At 43.7% G+C, this 23,384-nt stretch overlaps 4 protein-coding genes across 4 annotated transcripts; 2 read left to right on the top strand and 2 right to left on the bottom strand.

Annotated features, from left to right (window-relative positions):
- Window positions 1–576: 576 nt before the first annotated feature.
- Window positions 577–4,697, top strand: depdc4 (DEP domain containing 4; the record flags this gene model as incomplete). Its single annotated transcript, XM_079184141.1, has 9 exons — window positions 577–652; window positions 1,211–1,634; window positions 1,830–1,984; window positions 2,114–2,309; window positions 2,397–2,647; window positions 2,788–2,930; window positions 3,031–3,156; window positions 3,258–3,336; window positions 3,426–4,697. The coding sequence occupies 9 exons, from the start codon at window positions 577–579 to the stop codon at window positions 3,623–3,625; spliced, it is 1,650 nt and encodes a 549-aa protein (XP_079040267.1). The 3' UTR covers window positions 3,626–4,697.
- Window positions 4,698–5,105: 408 nt separating this feature from the next.
- On the top strand, window positions 5,106–14,706 carry scyl2 (SCY1 like pseudokinase 2). The gene is made up of 18 exons (XM_079183399.1): window positions 5,106–5,232; window positions 6,405–6,602; window positions 6,698–6,855; window positions 7,129–7,273; window positions 8,177–8,326; window positions 8,472–8,693; window positions 8,876–8,992; window positions 9,088–9,213; window positions 9,512–9,688; window positions 10,200–10,322; window positions 10,414–10,527; window positions 10,631–10,763; window positions 10,855–10,973; window positions 11,096–11,196; window positions 11,413–11,482; window positions 11,633–11,713; window positions 11,831–11,953; window positions 12,042–14,706. The coding sequence occupies exons 2-18, from the start codon at window positions 6,426–6,428 to the stop codon at window positions 12,666–12,668; spliced, it is 2,763 nt and encodes a 920-aa protein (XP_079039525.1). The 5' UTR covers window positions 5,106–5,232; window positions 6,405–6,425; the 3' UTR covers window positions 12,669–14,706.
- Window positions 14,707–14,782: 76 nt separating this feature from the next.
- Window positions 14,783–18,709, bottom strand: LOC306714101 (uncharacterized protein). The gene is made up of 11 exons (XM_079184047.1): window positions 18,548–18,709; window positions 18,427–18,466; window positions 17,840–17,969; window positions 17,272–17,416; window positions 17,066–17,186; window positions 16,887–16,965; window positions 16,588–16,687; window positions 16,221–16,326; window positions 16,021–16,102; window positions 15,536–15,705; window positions 14,783–15,414 (listed from the first exon to the last, which is right to left on the bottom strand). The coding sequence occupies exons 1-11, from the start codon at window positions 18,548–18,550 to the stop codon at window positions 15,353–15,355; spliced, it is 1,038 nt and encodes a 345-aa protein (XP_079040173.1). The 5' UTR covers window positions 18,551–18,709; the 3' UTR covers window positions 14,783–15,352.
- A 420-nt stretch (window positions 18,710–19,129) lies between these two features.
- Window positions 19,130–22,888, bottom strand: LOC306713724 (uncharacterized protein). The gene is made up of 10 exons (XM_079183535.1): window positions 22,852–22,888; window positions 21,795–21,880; window positions 21,450–21,648; window positions 21,151–21,295; window positions 20,923–21,055; window positions 20,710–20,830; window positions 20,542–20,620; window positions 20,349–20,451; window positions 20,145–20,265; window positions 19,130–19,839 (listed from the first exon to the last, which is right to left on the bottom strand). Exons 1-10 carry the CDS (start codon window positions 22,865–22,867, stop codon window positions 19,778–19,780), a joined length of 1,065 nt encoding a protein of 354 aa, XP_079039661.1. The 5' UTR covers window positions 22,868–22,888; the 3' UTR covers window positions 19,130–19,777.
- Between the last annotated feature and the right edge of the window lie 496 nt (window positions 22,889–23,384).

The raw sequence follows: 23,384 nt of genomic DNA, 5'->3' as shown, positions 1-23,384 counted from the left end.
TATATATATATATACACATGTGAACGTAAACCTATACATAACAATGGCAGTAGAATTGAGGTGATAGTGCAAGTGGCGGTAATAGTGCAAAAGGAGGGAGTAGTGCAGTATGACTTATTTATTTATTATTTATTGTTCATCAGAGTGACGGCCAGTGGAAATAAGCTGTTCCTGTGTCTGGTGGTTTTTGGCGTACAGTGCTCTGTAGCGCCTGCCAGAGGGGAGGAGTTGGAACAGCTTGTGTCCAGGTGTGAAGGGTCTGCAGTGATTTTTTCCAGCCCGTTTCCTGACTCTGGAGGTGTAGAAGTCCAGGATGGAGGGCAGGCTGGAACCAATGATCCTAGTATGTAGGAAAGACAGAAAATAAAGCAAAAAAACAACAACTGCATAATCGTTTTTTGGTGTGTTTTCTTTAAAGAATGTATCTAAATATTTGAAGGGCCATTTTTGTGAGGCATACATTAGAAAGGACTCGCAGTACAAGTTACCGCCTGTAGAGAGCAGCAACGCGCGGTACTTGGTTTTGTTTGGAAGACGAAGAAGAAGAGGATGCTTACGTCATACGGACAGCTCGTAATGGCGGTTGATTTAACTCCTCGTTTCAGAAGGTTGAACAGCCAAACGAGAAGTTTTCGTGAAAATATACAGAATGGTAAGATCTGGGTATTAACGCTGAACAAATGAACGTTCTCTAATCTTCCCTGTGTATGAATACAGCCACACAAACAAACCATAGCCGTGTAAATACACGTTAATGCGTTGGCGTCTAAAATACTTAAAAAGTACATTATGGGATTGTTATTACTGATGATTGGTGTGTAAGCTGACTTTTACTGTTGCAGTTGGGCGACGTGGAGCTACGTCAGCGCATAGTTTAGTCTATAACAATGCATCATCAGCATTTATAAACTCATGTTTTGGATGTAACGAAGCATATGGAAATACTCAAGTAAGCACCTGAGTGTATCTACTGTACTGTAATATATATTCCACTTACTGGTTTCCAGTGAAATGATGAATATGTCAGGGACAACTATACTGTTAGGGCTGCAACGTTTACTGCTCCACCATCATTTTTGATATACAGTAGAACATAAGCTAACCTCAAATCCGGTACAGTAACGGCATGTAAATCAATGGGCTTATGCTGCATGAAGTTGATCTTAACATTTTTAGCTCTGGCCTCGACCCCTTTTCCTCTGACCTCCAGGCTTCTCGGGGCCCTTCGGTGCCACCCAGCTGTGGCACAACATCATCCAGGCCCTGCAGCTCCAGGTGGAGGTGCGCCGCCGTAGAAGGCATCTACGCGTCCACGCCGAGTGTTTCACGGGCTCGGACGCCGTGGACGCGGTCCTAAGTTACTTGATGCAGAATGTGGTGTTTTGCACGAGTGAAGTGTCGCGCCTCAAAGCTGCACGGCTCTGCCAGGCTCTGATGGAGGCCAAGGTGTTCGAACCGGTGGGCACGAAGCTGTTTCGCAGGGACAAGGAAGTGACCTTTGAGGACGGCGGCTGCAGCCTTTACCGTTTTCTGGAATATAAAGCGTTCCCCAACTCTGCCACGAAGGAGGGCAATAGTGACACAGAAAACATGCCCCAGGAGGCACAGGGGCTTAAGAGGAAGAAGAGCTCCAGGTTGGTTTTGCGATTGTTTTCTTTCTTGATGTCTTTGCTTGGTCTTAAAAGGCAGAGTTTCAGTTGCGTAATCATAAATTCGGAAGTTAAACCAACCCCTAATTAAGCATTAGATTGAATATTGTTTGTAACGTTCACACCTGAAATATTTCCACAGCGCTTGTTAATCACCATAATGCTTCTTTTTGTTTTCAGGAGGCTGAATGAACTGAGGACGATCTCCAATCCCCTGGCTGTCGGGTCGTCAGACAGGAGGGTTGAGAGGCTGCTAAGGACCATCAACCTGCGACCGACCGTGTCTCCAGCTCTAAACACAACCACCGCTACTTCTGCCTTTCTGTCCAAAGCTGGTAAGATGGAGCAAATCTGTCAGTATTAGCCAGTATGGTGGGGAAAACAGCAGTCCATTTATGGTGGACAGATAGTTTCCGCTTCCCAATATTTTTTCCTCTTCCTGCTCTTTCCTCCTCCTTCCCTAGTGGTGGATGAGGTTTGGAAGCAGCAGACGCTGCTGCAGCTGCTGCATGTAGTGGAGTTGCCCATGCTGGACTGTATCCTGACCTCCCCTGCCAGGGTTCAGCTCCAGACCTGCAGAGCTCCTCTGGCCTCCCAGGACCTGGTTATCTCCAACACATGCCTGGAGAGAGAGCTGTCCGACACCCTAAATCTGCCCAAGTCAGTGCTCTGATTAAAAGCTTTTGCAGTTGTGGTAGCAACAAATATTTGTCCGTGTTTTCCAACAGTGACCGTGACTGTCTTCAGGTTGGATGACTGGCTGTCGGCGGCGGCAGACTGCTTGGAGCTCTTTCCCGACCAGCTGATTGTGGTCGCAGGCGAACAGCTCAGCCACAAAGTCGTCGACTCCTTGGCAGATGAGGACCGGGCGGAGCAGACGGCGAGCCAAAAGAGACTGCTCTTTGACACCATTGCCAAGTACTACGGTGGACAGGAAAAAGCTCCGCTTCTCTCAGGACGCCACCTGGACATACACGCTGCAATTCTGAACTCGCTGGGTGAGACTTGATCAGGTTTACGTTGACATCAGATGGAAAGTGTGTAAACAATGTGGCCGTGCCTCTGAGACATTGTTGTCATCCATGAAGGTTAAATCCTTTTCCCTCTCCTTTCATGCCCACATCTTGTTTCTTTCCAGGTGAAGGGAAGGTGCAGGAAGCCATCAAAGCATCTCAGCTGTGTTTCCGACTGCTGGAGACCAGCGTGAGAGATGAACTCCGGAGACTACTGGCCTTCATGGCTACAGCGGCTCACCCAGATGCTTGCCGTCTTCAGAAACAGGTCCTTTTTGGCCAAACCAGTCAGGGTGTTCACTGCCCATGCTGTTCATTGTGCAATGTGTTGGTATCTATCGTTGACCTTCTGGTGGGTTTCCTCTCAGATTGATAACAGGGCCTCAGTCTGCCGCGCTTTTCAGAGAGCCATCGTCCAGAATCATGAATTGACTCGACCCCAGAGCGAAACCCTGGTGCTGTTTCTCATGGACAACTGCACGGAGCTCTTCAAGGTACACTTACGTTTTAACTCAGGTTTTAATACCATGCTATTTTAAAGACAGCGTTCCCATCACTTAATGATGTTTACTCTTTCTTCCTGTAATAAATACAGACTCCCACATCCCTTATTGAAGCTGTGAGGAGAACACTAAGGACTGTGCAGCAGGGAATAGACCCGGACTCAATTGCCAGTAAGTCAAATACATATACACCATATACATGTACAGAAAACTTCATATTGTCAAAACGCCAATGTCCTCTTCCCCTCTCTGTGTTGCAGCGTTCACCTTCTGCCAGCAGGTGACGCCACAGGAGTACGAGGACCAGCGAGAGGCAACCACGCTGGAGAGCCTCAAGCAGCTTCTTCGCCATATTTCCTCCAGCGAAACCATACCTGCCAAGGAGAGGAGGAGGCTCCTCAAAGAGTTTGAGAAACACCACCCTGTGGTCTTCCTCCAGCATCTCTCCAGCACTTTCTGAAACAACCGACGGGGCCGTTGGTTTGGCTTCCTCGGTGCACTTCACAAAGCCAGTTTGCAGTGGTACAGCTGTTACACTGAAGAATGATAATAAGTTAATGCACATCATGGGTCTAATCAAACGAGCTGTCTTTAGCGATTGATCTGTGTAGATATTACTGTAATTAATACAAATGGTGCTGCTGCAGCATGGCTGTAGACTCCCCAAATGCCTTTAAAATCACAAGAAGCCTACAATAATTGAGGTTGTAGATAATGTTATTTGTTTTAATACATATAGTTCTTATAGTCCTGTAGCACTGGATGCATTTTCTATTTAATGAACATCGCAATTTGAAGCATTTTGAGATATAATACGCTTGAATTTGATCAGACCTCATTTTTCAGCCAGATGTTTTGCGGCTGCAATCGGTGTAAAGCTTGTGTACTCATCGGTGTTACTTCCTGGTCCAGGTATGGATGCTGTATTTGGATAAACTATTGGAAATGCTTTTGGACATGTGGTGTATAGAAGTAATGCTGTGCACTTTGATCAGGCATTAATATTTCTACATGTCTAATGAAGAATAACACTATTGTGACTATTATTTTGTTGTTTTCCAGGCTTCCTGTAGTGTGGTTAAGGACAAATAAACGCAACACTAATGTAGGTGAATAAGGTTTAACACTGACTTGTTTTTGTTAGAAATGAAGACAGATCTTCCGGTGAAGATTCCAAAAAATTAAAACTAATATGAAATGGAAGCAGATCGGCTAACCATAGCTCAGTTTAATATAATGTGTTTGAATTTACAGGGGTTTTAAGCATTGATCAAATGTCTTTTGATTGTGAGAATTTTACTTGAGAGACGTGTGTGCTAAATAATGACTTAATGTTATGTTAGACTACTAACTTAATCTGTGGTTAAGCGTGATGCCTCATTTAGATTGTATTTTAATTATTTGCCATGGTAATGCAGAAGTAATTTGGAGGCAAATCTCATTTCAGTCTGCCTGTTTTGTTCTCTACAGTCACTGAAATCAAGTTCGATTGCACTTTATGATGCTGAAACATGCTTTATTGTCTTTTGTGACAACACGTCTAATAAAAGTTTGAACTGATGTTCACTCAAACAAGACTTTGCTGTAGTTTTTTTAGTGTGTGTGTACTAGTGGAGTTCATGGATCTTCTTCTGGGTTTGCTAACAAGCGACAGTTACAATTAGATATTTCTACAGAGGTTATTAATGAATTACAGTGATTTCTTTTCCACACACATCCCCCCCATACTACACCAAATGATGTGACCGCCACATAGATTACCTGATTCAAAATGCCAGCCATATTGCAACTGCATTTTTTAAATATAATTCTTGTTCACATACTCTTTAGAGTATACTTTAGAGACTTGATGCACAGTTTATTTGCAGAACAGTGCAGCCTCAGATGACGTCGCACCCACCTGACAACCCGGAAGTAGGGTTGCTCGTCCACTAGCGCACTAAAGCTAACGTTACCTCATATCGTATGCCACTGGAAGACATGGGGGCTGTGTCTCTCAGCCATTACTGACAGCTGAGAGTCAGTGGATAACAAGAAAATAAAAGCGAGAGCCCTCTTCATATCGAGGTATGTAGCTGGAGGGTGTCGGAATGACACGGGTCCGTAGCGGTAATGACCATAACGTCACTGTCTACTTGCGCATTGTTGCTTTGTGCGCACAGGCTAAACAACGCGATGAACTTAGCTAACATCAAGCTATTTCTCCATCAAACGTGACAGTCACGCCGAGTACAACGAATACAACATTTGACTGCTTCAACACAACGTTGAAATGATTGCTTAGCTCATCACTACTAGCCTGTCAAAAACCACAACAATGTTAGTCATGGTATAAACTGTCTGGTATCCCGACGGCTATCTAACGTTAGCTAGCTAACGACTGGGCTAATCTCTGGCAAATACACCGTCCTACCTGTTGCAGGTAAACGCTTTAAACAGCCTCGTGCTAGGGGGTCATATTTAATTAAATATATCTTAATTAGTAGGCCTTGCTATAGCCATAGATTTGCGTTTGGTGTAGTGATTCTTGGTATGCATTTTTGACTCAGACCGTCTATCCATCACAAAGTAAATAATGAGCAATGACACACTTATAATACCGCAATAGTATGATTCTCTTGCAGTTGAGTAACAGAATTGGCAAGGGCCTTCAAATTCTGATTAACATTGAGTGTGCTTTGATCCATGTAATACTCGTGCTTGATGTTTTTTTTTATAGCGGAATCTGTAAGGATTTAATTATGCACACTGTAACATCTCAATTCACAAGCCTTGTTGCAGTGAAATAGACATCAAAGTGCTAGAAGCCCACGTAAGACTGATACAACCCTGAAGAAGCTGTTCACATCAACACAACTTGGCTATACAGCTGCCAGACATGTTCTTTTGTCTGACTTCCTGTTGCCTAACATGCTTTCAAGTCACTCTGAAGTATTTTGAAAGAGAGCCTTAATGTGTCTGAGTTTGCTGTGAGTCATGTTTTATTTCGGGGGACGGCTCAGGCTGTTCCGGTGCTTATTCTACTCAGCCAGCACAGGCAGGACACCGGTGGGCACATCCATGTGCACATTGTCAAGCAGGTGCATTAGAGTGCATGTGGGAAAGGATTATTGAAAGGCTTTTTGCTACAGCTGCCTCTTTCAGTGATTGTAAACCATTGTTTTGACATTTTGACTGTTTGGTTAAAAACTGTATTTTCTTCGTCCTGGGTGGTCTGTGATCCACCTCTCTCACTTCAGCTGCCAGGTACAAGCGCGAACATGGAGTCTATGCTGAACAAGTTAAAAAGCACCGTCACCAAAGTGACGGCGGATGTCACCAGCGCTGTCATGGGCAACCCGGTGACGCGGGAGTTTGAGGTTGGACGACATATCGCCAGCGGGGGTCCCGGCTTGTGCTGGAGGATCTACAATGGCACCAAGAAGTCAACTAAACAGGTTTGTTGTGTTAATATCCTCCCACGGACCAGAGGATCATTGGTACTCGATGAAGCTAATGTCTTGTGCCTTGTTGTTTGTGTTTGACCCTCCAGGAAGTAGCAGTGTTTGTGTTCGATAAGAAGACGATTGACAAATATCAGAAATTTGAGAAGGACCAAATCGTCGATTCGCTGAAAAAAGGGGTGCAACAGCTGACCAGACTGCGTCACCCCCGTCTCCTGACGGTGCAGCATCCTCTTGAAGAGTCTCGGTGATTAACACGCGCACACATGCACACAAGCACTTGTTTCAAGGGCGAAATGAATGAGCTCCAGCTTAAAGAGGGGCTTGACATTCACGGGGAGAGTTGCCTCTGTTTGTGCACATGTGAGCAGAAGCTTGTCGCGATCAAAAGCCTCTGTGGACTGGTCCCTGAATAATTTATGACCCCGATGCTGAGGGTTGAGGCTGTCTTGCGCTTACTTTCTTTTTTTGTTGTTGATACTGAAATTATACTGATGTTGTCTCTGTGTTTGGCCCTCAGAGACTGCTTGGCGTTCTGCACAGAGCCGGTCTTTGCCAGTCTGGCCAATGTTCTGGGCCAGTGGGAGAACCTGCCCAGCCCCATGCCCAAGGACATCAAGGAGTACAAACTCTATGACGTGGAGACCAAGTATGGCTTGCTACAGGTAAGAGTGCAGCTCGCTCGATGTAGGGCTGCAGCTAAGGGTTATTCTTTGTATTTGTCTCCAATTATTTGCTATGTATTTATTTTTTTCCCTTGTAAATCATCAAGCCCTATAAACACACACACTGTCCACCTGTCAGGTGTATACTGAAACCTTTTTGAATGAGAACTTGTCTGTTTAAGTAGCACGTCGTCTACGTCTAGAAGTCCAATATGCATTCATGTTCTGTTAGTTCTCAAAGCCGGTTGAACCAGCTCCATTTAAAGACTCACCTTCCTGTGGTATGTTGTTTTTACGACATGGTCATTGTTTTTTCTCACATTCAGCCTTTTCCATCTTATATGAGTTACTGAAGCGTGGCCGTAGCAAATAATCTATTTGCAGCTTCTACTGAGGTTTTTCGAATGAACCTTTGAATGTCTTTTGTCATATTCTACGACGTCATCACACTAAAAACAAAAAAAGTTCCTGGTTAAATGAGTTGAGGCCTTTGCACACCAAGTCCTTATTTTTTTGTCTAAACATTTTTGCATGTTTAAAAATACATACAATTGTCAGTTTGACCACTCAGAGCCACCGTAAATGCAAATGTCATCACCCAAAATGCCGTCTGCTGATTCAGTTTGTTCTTTTTCATATTAAATAACCTTTGACTGAAGTGTAAATGTCGTTTTTGAAAGCCTTAATGCCAACAAATATGGATCGAAACTGAACATTTCATCGGATAAAATCATGTCATGAATTTTGGAAATGGTGTCTTTTTCCAGTCAAAATGTCAATCGCACAAGTTAGAAACAATCCTACTCAGCCACCACAAGAGTCTTAATCCTGTTATTACAGAAGCATTTTCACCCTTTCATACCAAAACCGACATTTTCTTTTTTTCTTCTTCTATCCCTTCAGATCTCGGAGGGTTTGACCTTTCTCCACAGTGGGGTGAAAATGGTCCACGGCAACTTGTCTCCAGAAAACATCATCCTCAACAAGAGCGGAGCCTGGAAGATCATGGGCTTCGACTTCAGCATCTCCACCACCGACCCCTCAGATGCCGAGGTGTGTTTGCAGACCTTTTTGCGACTTTAGTACAGTCCATCTTATTCCCAAGCTCACCGCCTTCAATGTATGCGCTACTGAAAATAATGCCTTGCTTGCAGTATTGCCACATCTTTATATTCTCCCGCTGTCTCATCCTCTTCAGCCCAAGTACACATGTAAAGAGTGGGAGCCCAACCTGCCTCCACTCTGCCTCCCCAACCCTGAGTACCTGGCCCCCGAGTACATCCTGTCCGTCAGCTGTGACTCGGCCTCGGACATGTACTCACTGGGCGTGGTCATGCACGCCGTCTTCAATGAGGGCAAGCCTGTTTTCCAAGTCAACAAGCATGACATATTTAAGAGCTTCAGCAGGCAGCTGGACCAGGTGGGTGGAGGTGTGCCGCACATTAGAGAGCGTGACAAAGGATCATAAAGCTCTCAGAGAATTCTAGCAATTGTACGACAATACAGGGCAATTATTTTCTTTCCACGCATGCTTTATCAAACACTGGTTTTATTCTCCTCTTCTCTGTCCCGCGCCGTGCTTCCTGTGTCTTTCCATTGCAGCTGAGCAGCATAAGCCCAGCAGTGTTGAACAAGATCCCAGAGGAGGTTCGGGAGCACGTCAAAATGCTGCTCAGCATCACACCCAACGTCCGACCGGATGCAGACCAGATGACCAAGGTTTGCATCGTCACGACGCGCATGAAGACCCAAGCAATGGCTCATTTTCATCGTCTTTAAAAGGACAACATTTCTTTCTTTTGTGTAAAAATCAGATTCCATTCTTTGACGACGTGGGTGCTGTGACCCTGCAGTACTTTGACTCCCTCTTCCAGAGGGACAACCTACAGAAGTCCCAGTTCTACAAAAGCCTCCCCAAAGTCCTGCCCAAACTACCAAAGGTAATTCGTTCATCTTGTATAGGAAACTCCCATATCTATCAGAACACAAGCTCTCACATGCTCTCTGTTTAGTTGTGTCGTGTAAACTCTCACACTCAAACACAAGGTCTGGGTCTGTTTCTTAGAAATATATTTTCTTCAACTGGTTCCTGTTGTTTTTGTTCCTGTTTTGTATTCCTTTTTCTCTGTACTTCTTTTACCCAACGCTACTGTTGATGAACTCACTGTGAACCTACGGTAGTGCTGCTTGAGCGCTCTTTCGTGGCTCCTGACATTGAGTTTTTTTCCCTTCTCTCAGAGAGTGGTGGTGTATCGTATCCTGCCGGCACTGACCTCCGAGTTTGTCAACCCGGACATGGTGCCCTTCGTGCTGCCCAACGTGCTGCTGATCGCCGAGGAGTGCACCAAGGAGGAGTACGTTCGTCTCATCATGCCCGACCTCACGCCCGTTTTCAAGCAGCAGGAGCCCGTTCAGGTAGACACGCATACAGTGTTCTCATGCACGTGACTGCAACACAACTGCTCAACGTTACTTTTGTAGTCTAAGCATGTGCTGGTAGGCGAGCAATGCACTTAAGTAATGACGTGCACTCAGGTAATGTGCGCTCAGTAAAGTGTGATTGCCCTCTTTGAATCTTTGCATGATATTTTCCCCCTTTTGACATTTGTGTGTTTGATATTTGAAAGTTGAATATGACTAAAGGGCATGCTCTGTTTGGGTTTGGTCTGCCTCCTCATCAAGACTTGTCTTTCTCTGTATTTTTTCTTCCCATGCTTCTTCAGGCTAGTAACATGGTGAGTGGTCTCCGCTGTCACATCAGCTAGCCTGTGCGTTGTGTTGTCTGTCTGTGCTAAGAGCTACACTAAAGCAGCCACTGAAAAGCACCGTCTCCGTTAACTTCCACTGCCTTACTTTAACCACGTGTAGAAAATAGCGTCACGCTTTTCGACGCTTGTGTTCCTAACTGGGCCCCTGTGCTGTGCAGATCCTGCTGATATTCCTGCAGAAGATGGACCTTCTGTTGACCAAGACGCCCTCGGAGGACATCAAAAACAGCGTGCTTCCTATGGTCTACAGAGCGCTGGAAGCTCCTTCTGTACAGATTCAGGTACAGGAGGCGGAATATACAATGATATTGTATGAATGCTCTTGGCGTCATAGAGATGGCAGATTCCATAACATCTTATCTGTCCGAGCAGGAGCTGTGCCTGAACATCATCCCGACGTTTGCCAACCTGATTGACTACCCGTCCATGAAGAACTCCCTCATCCCTCGAGTCAAATCCGCCTGCCTACAGACCTCATCACTTGCTGTGAGTCTGCATCATCGTCAGCTTGTACCCCCTGCCTATGCATATAGGCAGGGGTACATGCCTTTTAAATTGTCTCTTGCATCTTCCTTTTGCTCCTGTGTAGGTACGAGTGAACTCTCTGGTGTGTCTGGGGAAGATTTTGGAATACCTCGACAAGTGGTTCGTCATTGACGAGATCCTGCCCTTCCTACAGCAGATCCCCTCCAGAGAACCAGCGGTACTCATGGGCATGCTAGGTAAAGAAAGTGGCCGCGCTCGGCTTCCTACTCGCGTGTTTTTTAAACACTTGAGGATCGGTTATTTGACTTTCCCCACTCCCCACTTTAGGAATCTATAAGTGCACCTTCAGCCACAAGAAGTTGGGCATCCCCAAAGAGCACCTGGCCACCAAGAGCCTGCCCCACCTTGTCTCTCTTAGTATAGACAACAACCTCAACCTTAACCAGGTACTACACAGCCAAGCACACATGCATACTTTTACATCTTGTTCATCGTCTGCATCATTCTATTTCATGTAATTCCTCTTGTTTTAGGTCCCTCTTATGTGTTATTGTTTGATATGTTTCAGTTTAACTCCTTCATGGTGGTGATTCGGGACATGCTGAGTCGCATGGAGGCCGAACACAAGACCAAGTTGGAGCAGCTGCATCTCATGCAGGAGCAGCAGAGGTGTCTGTCACAATTTTAAATCACTTCTCTCAGTGACTAAATATGAAATGGTTATACTTGTTAATGTGAATTTTATACAAATTAGCTATAACATCCAATAGCATTTGATACTGGCCACATGAATATGATAATGGTGGGACTAACCAGGCTTGTATAAATAGCTCGATTTAAATTCCTTTCCTTTCTGATTTTTGTTCATTGTGTGTCTTCCAACAGGAGTATAAACATCTCAAACCCAGGGAGCCAATCAGAGAAGACCACGAGCCCACCCAGCAGTGGCAACCAGGTGAGAGGTCGATTGTATGACCGTATGGGTATATTTACAGTGCTGTGTGATTTAAGAAAATACATATTTTACCTTAGAAATTGGAATGGAAATGTTATGTTTTATCTCTCTGTGCTGCAGTGATTCTATTTGGAAGTTTCTTTCTTTCAGATTGATGATATCTTTGGCAGCACAGGGGTTAATGGGAAAGAGAATGGATCTGCAGCAGCAGCAGCCCCACAGCCTAATAGAGTATGGAAACAATTTCATACCTCATTTACTCAAATCTTCACCTTTGGACGACATGCTTAATGGACAATGTGTTCATGGTCTCTCTCTCTCTCTCTCTCTCTCTTTGCTCCTCCCTAGATGTCCCTGACTCTAGAGGAGAAGCAGCGATTGGCTAAGGAGCAGGAGCAGGCAGCCAAACTGAGGAACCAGCAGCCATTAGCACCGCAGAGTATCAAACCAGCCAACACCACCAACACAAAGGTAACGCCTGTAAGCCGCTGTGTACACAAACACGTGCTCAAACGACTCCGGCTAGTTTGATAAATTCCATCCCGTGTTTCTGTTGCAGACTAAGGATCTGACGAGCAGCCTGCTCAACAGCATGACCTCTCTAAACAGCATGTCCTTGGCCAACGCGGCACGACCAGCCCCGGTGCAGGGCACCACCATCTCCACCTTCCCCTCCTCCAGCCCCATGATGGGCTCAATGGGTGCCCCGGTGTCCAACGGCTTCAACCCACCCATGGGCTTTCAGACAGGAGGCATGGGGATGGGCATGCGGCCCACGGGCCCCGGGCTCTACGGCGGGATGGCCACCACCACCAGCACCCCAAACTTTGGAGCCCTCGCGCAGAGTCAAGGACCCACCGGGCAGACAAATAAAGCCCCCGACTTGTCTGCCTTGGACAGTCTTTTTTCTCCCAGCCAGACCAAAGTCACCCTCAACCAAATGGGTCCAAAGGCGGCACCGGGCACCAACACCCCTTGGCTCAATCAGTACGGTTCAGCCCAGAACGCTCAGACTCAGATGCAGGGCGCGCCGGTGGGAATGGGCGGGGCGCCCAGCGGGTTCGGGATGCAAGCAAACCCTTTTTTCAGCCCGCAGAACTTTTCTCAACCGGCTGCTGCCGCTAACCAAAGTGGAATTAAACATAGTGCGTCCGTCAACAATGATCTCAAAGACTTGTTCGGCTAAATTTAAAAAAAAAAAAAAAGATGCCAGGTTCAGTATATTCTTTTAATAACTTTGGACAGAAGAGCCTTGAATCCTCACAGACCAGGACACTGGTTGAATGTGAAGATTCCCGATCCTTCCGAGGGGTCTTGCTGTCTGTATTTTTAATATGACCTGGTATAGATTCTGACTCTCACTCACTCTCAGCTGGCGTATTAACCTGGACCTGAATTCCATTTCTACTTGACCAGACAAAAAGGTTGAGGCGGGAACTTCTTCCTCTGTGCTGTGCTCTTTAAATGCTGAAGGTTTCCTACTATTTTGTACTTGACGTTCTTGGGAATGTCCACATGTCGTCGTGGGTTGAGTTTAATCCCAACTCGGTAATATTCAGGAAGGTTCTGTGTTCATATCGTGAATGATCGAGTGGATTCCACTTCCTGAACCATCAGAACAAGAAGGAACACAATGGCTTCACATCTGCTCAGTTTCAGGCTTCTGTGTCTGCGTTGCCTCTCCAGACTATTTTTAGGATTTGCTGCATGTCTAAAGGGATCAGAGAGTTGGCGTAAAAACAAAAAAAAACAAATGTCTAAGCCCCAGTGGGAGGTAGCTTGAAGTGTAGCACTGTCGAGCCTGCAGTCACCGATCTGCAGACAGGAGGCTCCTCCGTGGATCTGAAAGGGGGTGTCGAGAGTCTCCCTGGTTCCACTGCAGCACCACAACACCTCCATCTTTGTGAACACAAATTGGCCTGACGATGCAGTCTGGTCATCTTCTTCTTTTTTCATTCTTTCATCATCAGGTTCCAAAACTGCAAAGCTTGTTCTTTAATTTGACATCAAATGTTGAAAAGGGAAGGGTTAGCTTAGTCTGGGCTCAGTGTGTTGACGACCATCTCATCTTTTTTTTGGTAACAAAAAAATCAATTGTATCAATTTCTTGTAAATGCAGTATGAATGATTTATCAGTGTCTTATAGTGGGAGAAGATGTGTGAAGTAGCTTTTTACATCAGTGTCCTTCTAACAAGGCGATGCACGAGGAGCACACGCGCTGCTTAGGCTGCACCTCATCTGTTACTCAAGTATTAATACTTTTAATCAGCCGTCCGGCTTTAGCTTCTCAGATTTATGTTGCTTTGTTGCATGTTACTGAACTTGACCATGAAAAAAAAAAAATCAAAAATTTGAATTTTCAGCGTCTTTTCTTTTTCCAACAATGATTCCGTGACGTTTTTTTATTTCACGCATCCAGCTGGATTTCCATTTCTGTCGACCAATTTGTACAATGATGAAGATTATCACAGTATATTTTCATTTCAGCACTTTTCAGCTGTCCGAGGACCCCGTGCTGGCGACATCTGATTATGAAGTGTAAATATATATATATATATATATATAGTTATTTAAAGATGGATTGCTCTGTGAGGGCCTTGGATTTTTATTTTTTTTTTAAATGTCCTCGTGATAACGGCGAAGAGGCCTTAGATGAGTCGTGTGCAATAATCCTTACTGGTTGTTCAGGGCGCACGTCGATCGTCGACGTGTCCTTCTGCTTCGTCTCCACCGACCTACATTAATCACACGGGTCTGTCGCATTTTCTAAAACGGCTGAACATTAATGTCCACTCATTCGAAATCTTACAGTTTTGAACGAGGATCGCACCATTTTCGGGTTGTCGGTCACACTGTGTTTCTGCTGACTGATTGTTGTTAACATGCTGAAGTGTACCGACTGTAGTTTTTGTGTAATAGTGCCACCTGTACAAGGTAAGCATGGCAGCGTTACTCGCTGGTGAACTGGACTCCACGGGTTCTGTTCCCCCAAGTTCCCCCAAGACGACGCTGCTCTGCAACTGGAGCTTTTTCCATCTGGAGAGCGCAGTTTTGTTCTTTTCACATATCCTGGCAGAACCCCCAAAGCAGAAAAACTAAAGCTTATTCTTCTACAAGATTGTTTGTATACCACTGTGTATGTATGTGTAGTGTGGCCCTTGTTTTACGTGTTGAGGTGCTGGTCTCTTGAGGTGGTTCAATGAAAACCTGTACATATAAAGGAAAGTACACAATCTAATACTCTGAGGGTGGTTGTTATTTGTGCGGTGGCTTTACAACATGACATCAGGCAGTTTAGTGTCTAACTTTAATTTAGAACAGATTACATGGCTTTACACTGAATTATTGAGCAGTATGAAATACATCTAAGTTAAGTTAAGAGGTATCTTATCAAAAGGTAAAACATTACAACTGCTCTGTTAACAAGGCAGTATTCATGAATCATCAACATTTTAAGATGCATTGACACAGGCAGTTATATGAAACATTGGTAAACATCTTTGGTTTGAGGGTAAACTAGTTTCCTCTAATGAGTTTATTTCCCCCGTACCTTTAAAAAAAAAGTACTTAAATTCGTCTCAATCTCTCAGGGGAGCGAGGGACGGTTCATAACGAGGTGCTGTTGAAGCTGCAGAACCAGAGACACAAGTACAGTATCTTGTAAAAAGAAAAAAAGATTTTTTAAATATATATATATGTTTAAATAACTGTTGTGTAAGTCATCCCAAAAGCAAAGAGATGAGGCGACTTGTGAAAAACAGTACTGAATCATTCCACTTTGGGAGACGACCTGATGCAGGCACTGAGGCAATTGTGAGGATCAATATTAAGTTGACCTCCGACCTTCGACCCCGTCGGTCGTCCCACAGTCACTGGTTAAGTCGTCGCACTGATCTGGTGGTGGTTGTGGACAGGTTCATCTGAGTCATGGCTGCAAAAGATAGATTTCAAAGTAAATCTGGACTTCTGGTGTACAGATTGATCCATTGCTGTAACATCAGCACCAGTCTGGAATACAGATTTTTTTGTAGATGCAGATGTTTCCAGCTCACCTGAGAAGTCCAGCTCATAGCTGAAGTGCTTGGTGGTAAACTTCATGGTGCCTGACGGGTTCTGTTGGTACTGGAGCTCGATGTCCTGACTGGAAATGCTGCTTCCTTCGGAATAATCTTTCCAAAGTCTACTGTCATCTTGAAATTGCCATCGCGGCAGCGTGCCCGAACTGAAGAACAGACAAAAATAGATAAAACACTCGTCTAGCTGTACATTTATATACAAATAGGAAGGGGGGTAAGGGTTACGTCATGAGGGTTTCAAGAGTCTTTCATAATATTTAAAATTGAACTTGTAAATTAAGGGGAAATGAATGTACCCCTTAAATAAAACATACTTTCTTATACAGGGGGTTTAAAAATGAAGGTGGTTTGGTTTAAATTCAATTCAATGAAGATGTTTGGTATGTTTTCAGGGATAAATTAAGCATTAATCCTTGTTGTTTTAAGGGATTCTCGTCTCGCGGTGAAAGGTTTCTCCTGACCTGCTGTTCTGTTGACTCCCATAGTCAGCAGTCCTCCTCACTGCTCTTCTAGTCCCGATCCTGTCATTGACTTGATGCATACCTATGATAAACCAGTGAACACAGAGCTTTTAATAGTGATTTATACTGCTGTTATGTTTGAGCAGAGGAATGGCTTTCTTAGCTGTGTGTGTGTGTGTGTGTGTGTTTGTGTCCGTTACTTGAAAAATCCAGCGTGTACGAGTGTCTCTTGGTCTTGTAGTGCAGCTGGCCTTGTGGATTCAGCTGGTATTGTCCCTCAATGGCAGTGCTGCCAAATGAACAGATCTACACAGAAATACAAATGAGCACAAATAAGTCCACTTTACAGCGGAAGGCAAGTTTAAAGTGTTTTTAATTGGACCACCAGATGCCACTGCTGACTTCCTGACATTATTCATCAGGACAAAATAAATGTAAATAAGATATATAATGAAAAATAACATTAAAAAACATACTACTACGTACTATGACAAACGTTTCTGGACGTTTTTCCGTTTTGTTTACAAGTTTCTGCCACAACTACCTGAAGTTCGATGCCACACTTACATGTGCTTTGTATTCTGTCCATCTCCCCTCGTCTCCCATAAACTTCCACTTGTAGCCTCCATCAGCGGGCTGGGAGGAGGAAACTGAGGTGGAGGAAAAGCTGCAGAGAAATAAGAACTTTGATACAGAGGTTTGGTGCTAACAATTCTCTCTCAGGTCATATCTAGTCCTCCTAGAACAGATCAATCGACTGAGGCTGATCTGTTTGAGTGCATGACATACAAACATGGGCCTGTACTGAATGCAGGAAATCAAAATGTTAAGACCTAAATACGCCTCCTACGGATGAAAAGTCTCACCTCCCTGTGTTGGAAGTGAATTTTGGACGCCTTCGTACGTCCCTGCGCAGGCCTGTGCTGCAGTTTGTTTGTGTCATGGCTGCCGAGTAAAACACCATCAGTTAGATTTAGCTGTATGAAGACACATTTATTGAAATTAACGAGCGCACGCGGGCAACATTTAAAGGCACGTCACACACTGGAGAAGTCGAGCGAGTAGCCAGTCGAGCCCACTGTGAAGCTGAAGGTTCCCCGAGGGTTCAGAGTGAACTGACGCTCGACGTGCGCACTGCTGATCGACGAGGACACCATGCTGGAGCTCTGAGGAGGATGAGGAGAGAGGACACTCAGAGTGGGCGAACCCACGAGAATCGAATTAAGGGTCAACGCGAGACATCTTCCTCACCTGGGATCCGTATTCACGCCACAGCTGGTCGTCTCTGAAGTACCAGCCTACGTCCTCCGTCTGGCGCTGAGGGAGGAAGCTCAGTCTCTGGACCCCCAGACCTGGAGTGAGAGTCTGTAACTTATCAAAGTCTATGAACACCTGCCTGTGGAGACACATATCATCATTAGGTTTGATATACTTTGTTGAATGTGACATTTTGTTTTAATTGCACCAAACCAGAACTCATCCATCCGACTATTACATCAGTGTCATCCATCTTCTTAATATTATTTATTGTCACCATCCCCAGTTTCAATGGACACTTTTATTCCCTTGATTAACTAAATACTGTTTCAAAAGCTGCAACGAACTTACAACTTGGCTCACTTTCACTGTAAGGCTCTGGGCCAAACCTTGTATTCTACTTTCTATTTAAATACCTCCAGATTATATGCAAGTGCTTAAATAAAATAGCTGAACCCAGAGACACATTTTCTGGGATTTTTCTGGGAAATTTACAAACGTTCAAGAAAAGTTGAATGCCCCTTTTCTGTCCATAAAGACTGAAAAAGCTAAAAACACTGACCAATCGCTAAAGTTGATTGTGATTCCTTTTGCTCCAGGTTGGCAGTAGTGGGTCTCGATCACGTGGTCGTTGGCAATTGGCTGCCACTCGTGTCCATTTGACAGCTGCCACTCATAATGTTTCCCATTGACTGTAAAACAAAAGAATATGGGAGCTTATGTATGCCTTTTCTTAATGACCCAGAGCTTTGACAAATGGCCAGCTATAGAAGCCATAAGCCAGTTTAATGTTTCACTCTTTATTACTTTACTGTGTGCGACAGGTGTGGAGCTATAAAAAAAACAGAAGGTTGGGCCAGGTGCACTTCCTGGCCTGTGGGCAATGTTTGTAGAGATAACAAAAATAAGGAAGTTAATGACTGACATCATCATGACAATCTGGACAAAGCGTATACGTCATCAATCTTTTATGAAGTCACTCTCTCATACTTCTTAGAGTAATATATAAGTCTTCAATTTGAGATTTTTGTTGTATTAGCTTCTTGTAAACTTAGTGTCAGTAAGCGTGAGCTAAAAGGCGGAGACGCGCACATTCAGGTACACAGTCTGAGTAAATCACACAGCAGCAGTTTCAGATGTCAAACAGACCTGGGGTCTCCTGCCAGTGGCCCGCCTCCTCTCCGTGTTCCTGTAAGCAACAGATACAAAGACTGTACACATCACAACGACTCTGTCTTTAGTCCAAAGTGGTTCCGTGAAGTGGACTCACCATGATGTCAGGAAAATACACCGGAGCCGAATAATAAGGACAAATTAAACAAACGTGACGTGAACGTAAAGCCTATCGAGTAAAAACGTTACGGTTCCATTAAAGCTCCTTCACTCACTCTTACTCAGAAGCAGTTTAATTTCACAAGAAGCTTGCGTTTCACTTTCGCTTTTCCGCAGCTAGGCGTGTTCACGCACAGATCTCACGCACAGATCTCACGCAACCAAACCAGAACGATGACTACAGCCTACGTCAGTATGATTTTCTGATTTTATTCTTATCTTATATTTATTTCGGTAGAGTATTTATAACAATCTTAGTCTAACTGCAGTCAGTCAACAAGTTATATAATGATTCATTTAGCCTAATTATATAGTTAAGAAATAGTATAATTTTTATTTGTATCTGCCTTGTTCTGTCTATACATATTCATTGCACCAGTTGAGTGACTGCTTTGTTTACTAGGGCTGTGGAAATTATACATCTACATAATATTCAGATGAAGGGCAAAACAGATGGAGATTAGCACTAATATCAGCTCTTATTGCCTCAAAAAAACACACGCACACAATAATATTTAATGCATTTTTTTATTTGCAATAATTTCCTATTTTCATTACACACTATTATCTGTATCACAGTTCAAAGGAAAATACCTGCATTTAAGGAGAACAAAAAATGAAAGATTTAACTGAAGAATTGCAGATGTTCATTGCATAATGTAAGCACCGGTGTCATGTACAACCCCTCAAAGACAATGTGCAGAAGCAGCATGATGCTCAAATTTGGCCTTAAATTAGCCCAAAACCTGTGTCTAAATGAATTCTCTTATATCAGAAGAGGCAGTGTGAATATATGTGGCAGCGTGATCGTAACATGACATATCTGTATCATTACAATAGTGTCGGCTCCATAGCGTCCCCTGGTTTGGCGGTGCTTAAGTTGGTCTGAGGCAGCATTTAGGTGTAGGCTGGTAAACTTCAGAGCCTTTTGGCACAGTGGCAGCTGAGGCCCCTATGGCGACCATGTTTTAAGAAAAAAAAACAGCCTTCAGTGTCATTTAATCTCATCTTGAATTCTGATGTAATCACAAAAATATATTTTCCATAAAGAACAAAAAGTGTGCTCCAAACACCCAAATCATAAATGCAGATTGATTGTATACGTATGATATTGCACAATTGATTGTAGACTTTCTTCTTGAGGTCTTCAAAATCCCATTGAAGTCATTCAGACCAGCACACGCTTGATTTTGCGTGTATTGTTGGTCTTGAGGTTGGTCTGGATCATCGCTGCAGGGAAAGAATACAAGAAACAAAACAAATAGATAAATGCTCTTTGTCCTGTTTCAGGATTACTATTCGTGGAAGTTACAGAATAGCTGAGGGAGCTGTATTTTCTTTGCAAACCACCATTTTACAGTTCTTTCACCTAAGAATAAGCAACTGCTTATAAACTCAACACAATAAACTGTCTCTATTATCTGTACATTTGGTAACTAATAACTTTCAAGAACTTGCTAGCAAACAGCGAACCGGTTAAACAAAGTGCTGCTATTTTCTCTCATCACAGTATTTAAAAACGTTAAAATGTCAACCTTTAAAGTCCAGCTTGTAGGAGAGTCCGTGCACTTTGAAGATCATGCTGTCGTTGGGGTTTTGCTTGTACTTCCTCTCGATCTCGTCGCTGGTTACGGAGCATTCCGTTGAAGTGCCGCTCTGTTGAAAACCATTCAAGTCATCACGCTTTCTCTTATTTAAAAGACAAAGTGTTCTCAGCTTAACGGAGCCGGATAGCTTACCCTGTGTTTGAACTCGTGCCACGCTCCGCTGTCTCCCTCAAACTGCCACTGTGGTCTGGCGCCTAGAAGAAGACTCTGGAGAACCGAGGCTACTTGAGGAAGTCTGAAATCGACAAAATACAAAATTCTGGATACATTTGGGAAACACGCTTGTTCACTTTCTCCTTTCACCGGAAACAAAGTCCGAACTCACCCAGTTCCTGCCAGCTGCTGTTGGTACAGCGGTCGACGAGTGACTTTCCTCTTTCTCTTTCCTGTCACCTGTCGCATTTCTGACAATTGGCGAAAAGAAAATGAAGGTGGTATCTGAGAGGAAACTAACAATGTTCTGTAGTATTCTGTCAACGTTCTGTGACCTCACCTCTGAATTTAATCTCGACGGTTTCGGCACCGGCGGTGTAAGTATAAGAGCTCGTTGGGTTGCTCTGGAACTTTGTCTCTATGTCAGAGCTCTTCACAGGACCGGGGTTGCCCTTCGAATCCTGCACAGAAAATAAAAATATATACATATTCATGAACAAACTGTGTCACACTCGGGACAAAAAGAAAGCTCAGCTTGTTTAAATCCATTCACCTTGTTTCCATACTTGATCCACTTACGACTCAAAGTGCAATACCAGATCCACACCGCCTTCCCGTCATCCAGACGTCTCACGCGCAGACTCTTTCTAATCACTTTCATCCTGTTGAAATCGATACTCACTGCCCTACGGAGAGAGACGGAGAGCGAGGGATACATCGTCAAGCTGCTTTCTGCGCGGAGACAAAATGTTCAAGCGCTGTGTTTTTTTAAAGCTCTTACCCGTATGCTGTGTTGTAGATTTTGATGCTCTTGGTGTGGGGCAGCGAGTACTGGGCCTCGAGAACGTGATCATTACAAACATCCAACCAGCCGTTTCCATCATTAAGCTGCCACTGGTAGCATCGGCCATCAGTAAGCTTTGGGTCTGGTTAAAAAAAAGGACAAAATGTCATGCAATTGGCATGTGCAGAGTAGACAGAAGAGGCAATAGGATAAGTAAATGAAGTTAAGGAGTTTCAAGTAGAACATTTTAGAAATCAAGATGTGGTTCAGAAAGAAAGACAATCCATTTCTCTCACCACTAGCCCGTGGTCGGTCCGCAGCCCTGTTTCTCGCACCAAAGGACTCTCTTTCAGCTGTGGGGTGGTACAGCTTACACTTGGACCCGTGGCGACAGCTTCCTTTCAGGGCATACTTGCAGGCGTGCAAGTAAGAGCACCTCTCACCGTCCTTGCAGCCCCGGCCGTTGTAATACTTGCAGGGCTCTGTCCCAGCGAGCTGAAATATGAAAGTAAAGAAGATTGCTTCCACCACCGGTAAGGAATGTATAGTTGTGTTGTATATTGTATCGTTATGGCAGTTCACTGATCCGTTCTCATGGCTTTGTGTGTGTAATTAGAAAACAGACGCCGACTCCAACAAACCTGAGAATCACTTTCTACGTCTGAGTCACTGTCCGACTCATCAACTCCGTCAGAGCCACTTTCCAAAGGGCTTTCCTCACTAGACTCTGGCGAAAAAACAAAAAACATATCAAATGTTTACATGTTTGGTAAACACATATGTATAATTTCTGACAGTACATCCCTGCATACAATATTTACTATGAAAGGCCAAAAGTATACAGACAGACACTTTGTCCAGCTGTTGGTGTAAGGCTGTTTTTCACAGTTTGCTCTCAATGCTGCAACTTACAATGATATTTTAGGTAAGCAGGTGCTCCCCTGTGTCCATTAAAGAAGTGTCTTTCCCAGTTTGCCTTGGAAGAACATTCGATGAGTCAGCACAGAGCTGTTGTAATATAAGCACTATTTAAAGAAATGCTATCTGATGAACCACTTCCAGCTGTGAAGTCATGTTGCAATCATTTTCTGTCTTGATATGTGTTCAGTGAAAAATAGTGATTGAAATAATGAAAGTACCATATGATATTCTTTATGGTAAACGTTGAGACACTGTTTAAAAGACAGTACAAGTATTGAAATACATAACGTATTAGGGCTGTCTGCTGGATATCACAAGCTGTATTCTACACGTTGGACATTGTTGATAAAAACAAGTAAAGATAATAAGCGTACCTTTAATTTAACTTAATCTAGATGAGAAATTCGTGTAAAGCACGACTTTACTACACAGGGTTGCGCTCTAGTTGTACGTGGACACTCGATGAAAATAAACGAAACTGAAACTGTATCACGTTTTACTTTTCGCAACTTCTGATAAATCTGTTTACACAACTCAGAGCTCATACTTCTTTCAATCGTACTTCCCCTATTAGTGGCATATATAAGTAATCCTGTTACGTTTTGGTTCGATATCAATATTTGCTTTTAGTATATTGTCTCATATAAATAAACGATACACTTACAAACATACAGTGACCACATACATACATACGTGTGTTAAGCATAAAACTCACTGCAGATAATCACTAGAACACAAATTATTGATTGTTGAGTGTTGAGGATAAAAGGTACTTACGATAGGCAGCCGCCATTCTGTAGCATAACACTTTCGTTTTCGTATCTCTATTTTTATACAGACACACCCAGACGTTGTTTGCCAAGAGGTTGGTCCCGCATTAACCAGTCATGGCAAAACAGCTGCCAGCTGTCAGCTATATGTTGGAGCTACAAAGACAATTTATAGGGGAGTAATATTATTAAAGCACCAGTGATTACAGATATTAAATGTACAGTACATCCAAAAAAAATCAGGACCCAGCAGCCATTTTCTTTATTAGGCTAATTTCAAACATTAAAAAAACTTTTTTTATCTGTACCTGTAGGCTTTTAGCAAATAATCCACTGGTAATATATAAGAGAAATACAAGGAACATAAATAAATCAGAGTGATTCCTTAAACCAAGTATGTGTGCCAAAAAACAGTGCACAGGATGACAAACATAGACATTCAGCTAAGACAAGGACATCGAAGCGTGAATGGGGTACAACGTCCAATTCATTGTGCAACCATGTGTTGTAAAATGACAAATAAATTAACCTTGTTTCCTT

The sequence above is a fragment of the Pholis gunnellus genome (assembly GCF_910591455.1).
Source record: "Pholis gunnellus genome assembly, chromosome: 22".
NCBI classification, from domain to species: Eukaryota; Metazoa; Chordata; class Actinopteri; order Perciformes; family Pholidae; genus Pholis; species Pholis gunnellus.
The sequence above is the reverse complement of the archived record's forward strand: the minus strand, read 5'-3'. Positions and strand labels throughout refer to the sequence as shown.

Excerpts from the sequence above, each read along its gene's own strand:
- scyl2 (XM_079183399.1), top strand. The coding sequence starts at position 6,426 with ATGGAGTCTATGCTGAACAAGTTAAAAAGCACCGTCACCAAAGTGACG. Across the intron at positions 10,323-10,413 it reads CTCCTTCTGTACAGATTCAG|GAGCTGTGCCTGAACATCAT; the intron begins GTACAGGAGGCG and ends CTGTCCGAGCAG. Across the intron at positions 11,714-11,830 it reads CAGCCCCACAGCCTAATAGA|ATGTCCCTGACTCTAGAGGA; the intron begins GTATGGAAACAA and ends GCTCCTCCCTAG.
- LOC306714101 (XM_079184047.1), bottom strand. Across the intron at positions 15,706-16,020 it reads GGGAGTCAACAGAACAGCAG|TTCGGGCACGCTGCCGCGAT; the intron begins GTCAGGAGAAAC and ends TCTGTTCTTCAG. Across the intron at positions 15,415-15,535 it reads CTATGAGCTGGACTTCTCAG|CCATGACTCAGATGAACCTG; the intron begins GTGAGCTGGAAA and ends TATCTTTTGCAG.
- LOC306713724 (XM_079183535.1), bottom strand. Across the intron at positions 20,831-20,922 it reads GGATCAAGTATGGAAACAAG|GATTCGAAGGGCAACCCCGG; the intron begins GTGAATGGATTT and ends TTTTCTGTGCAG. Across the intron at positions 20,621-20,709 it reads CGTCGAGATTAAATTCAGAG|AAATGCGACAGGTGACAGGA; the intron begins GTGAGGTCACAG and ends GCCAATTGTCAG.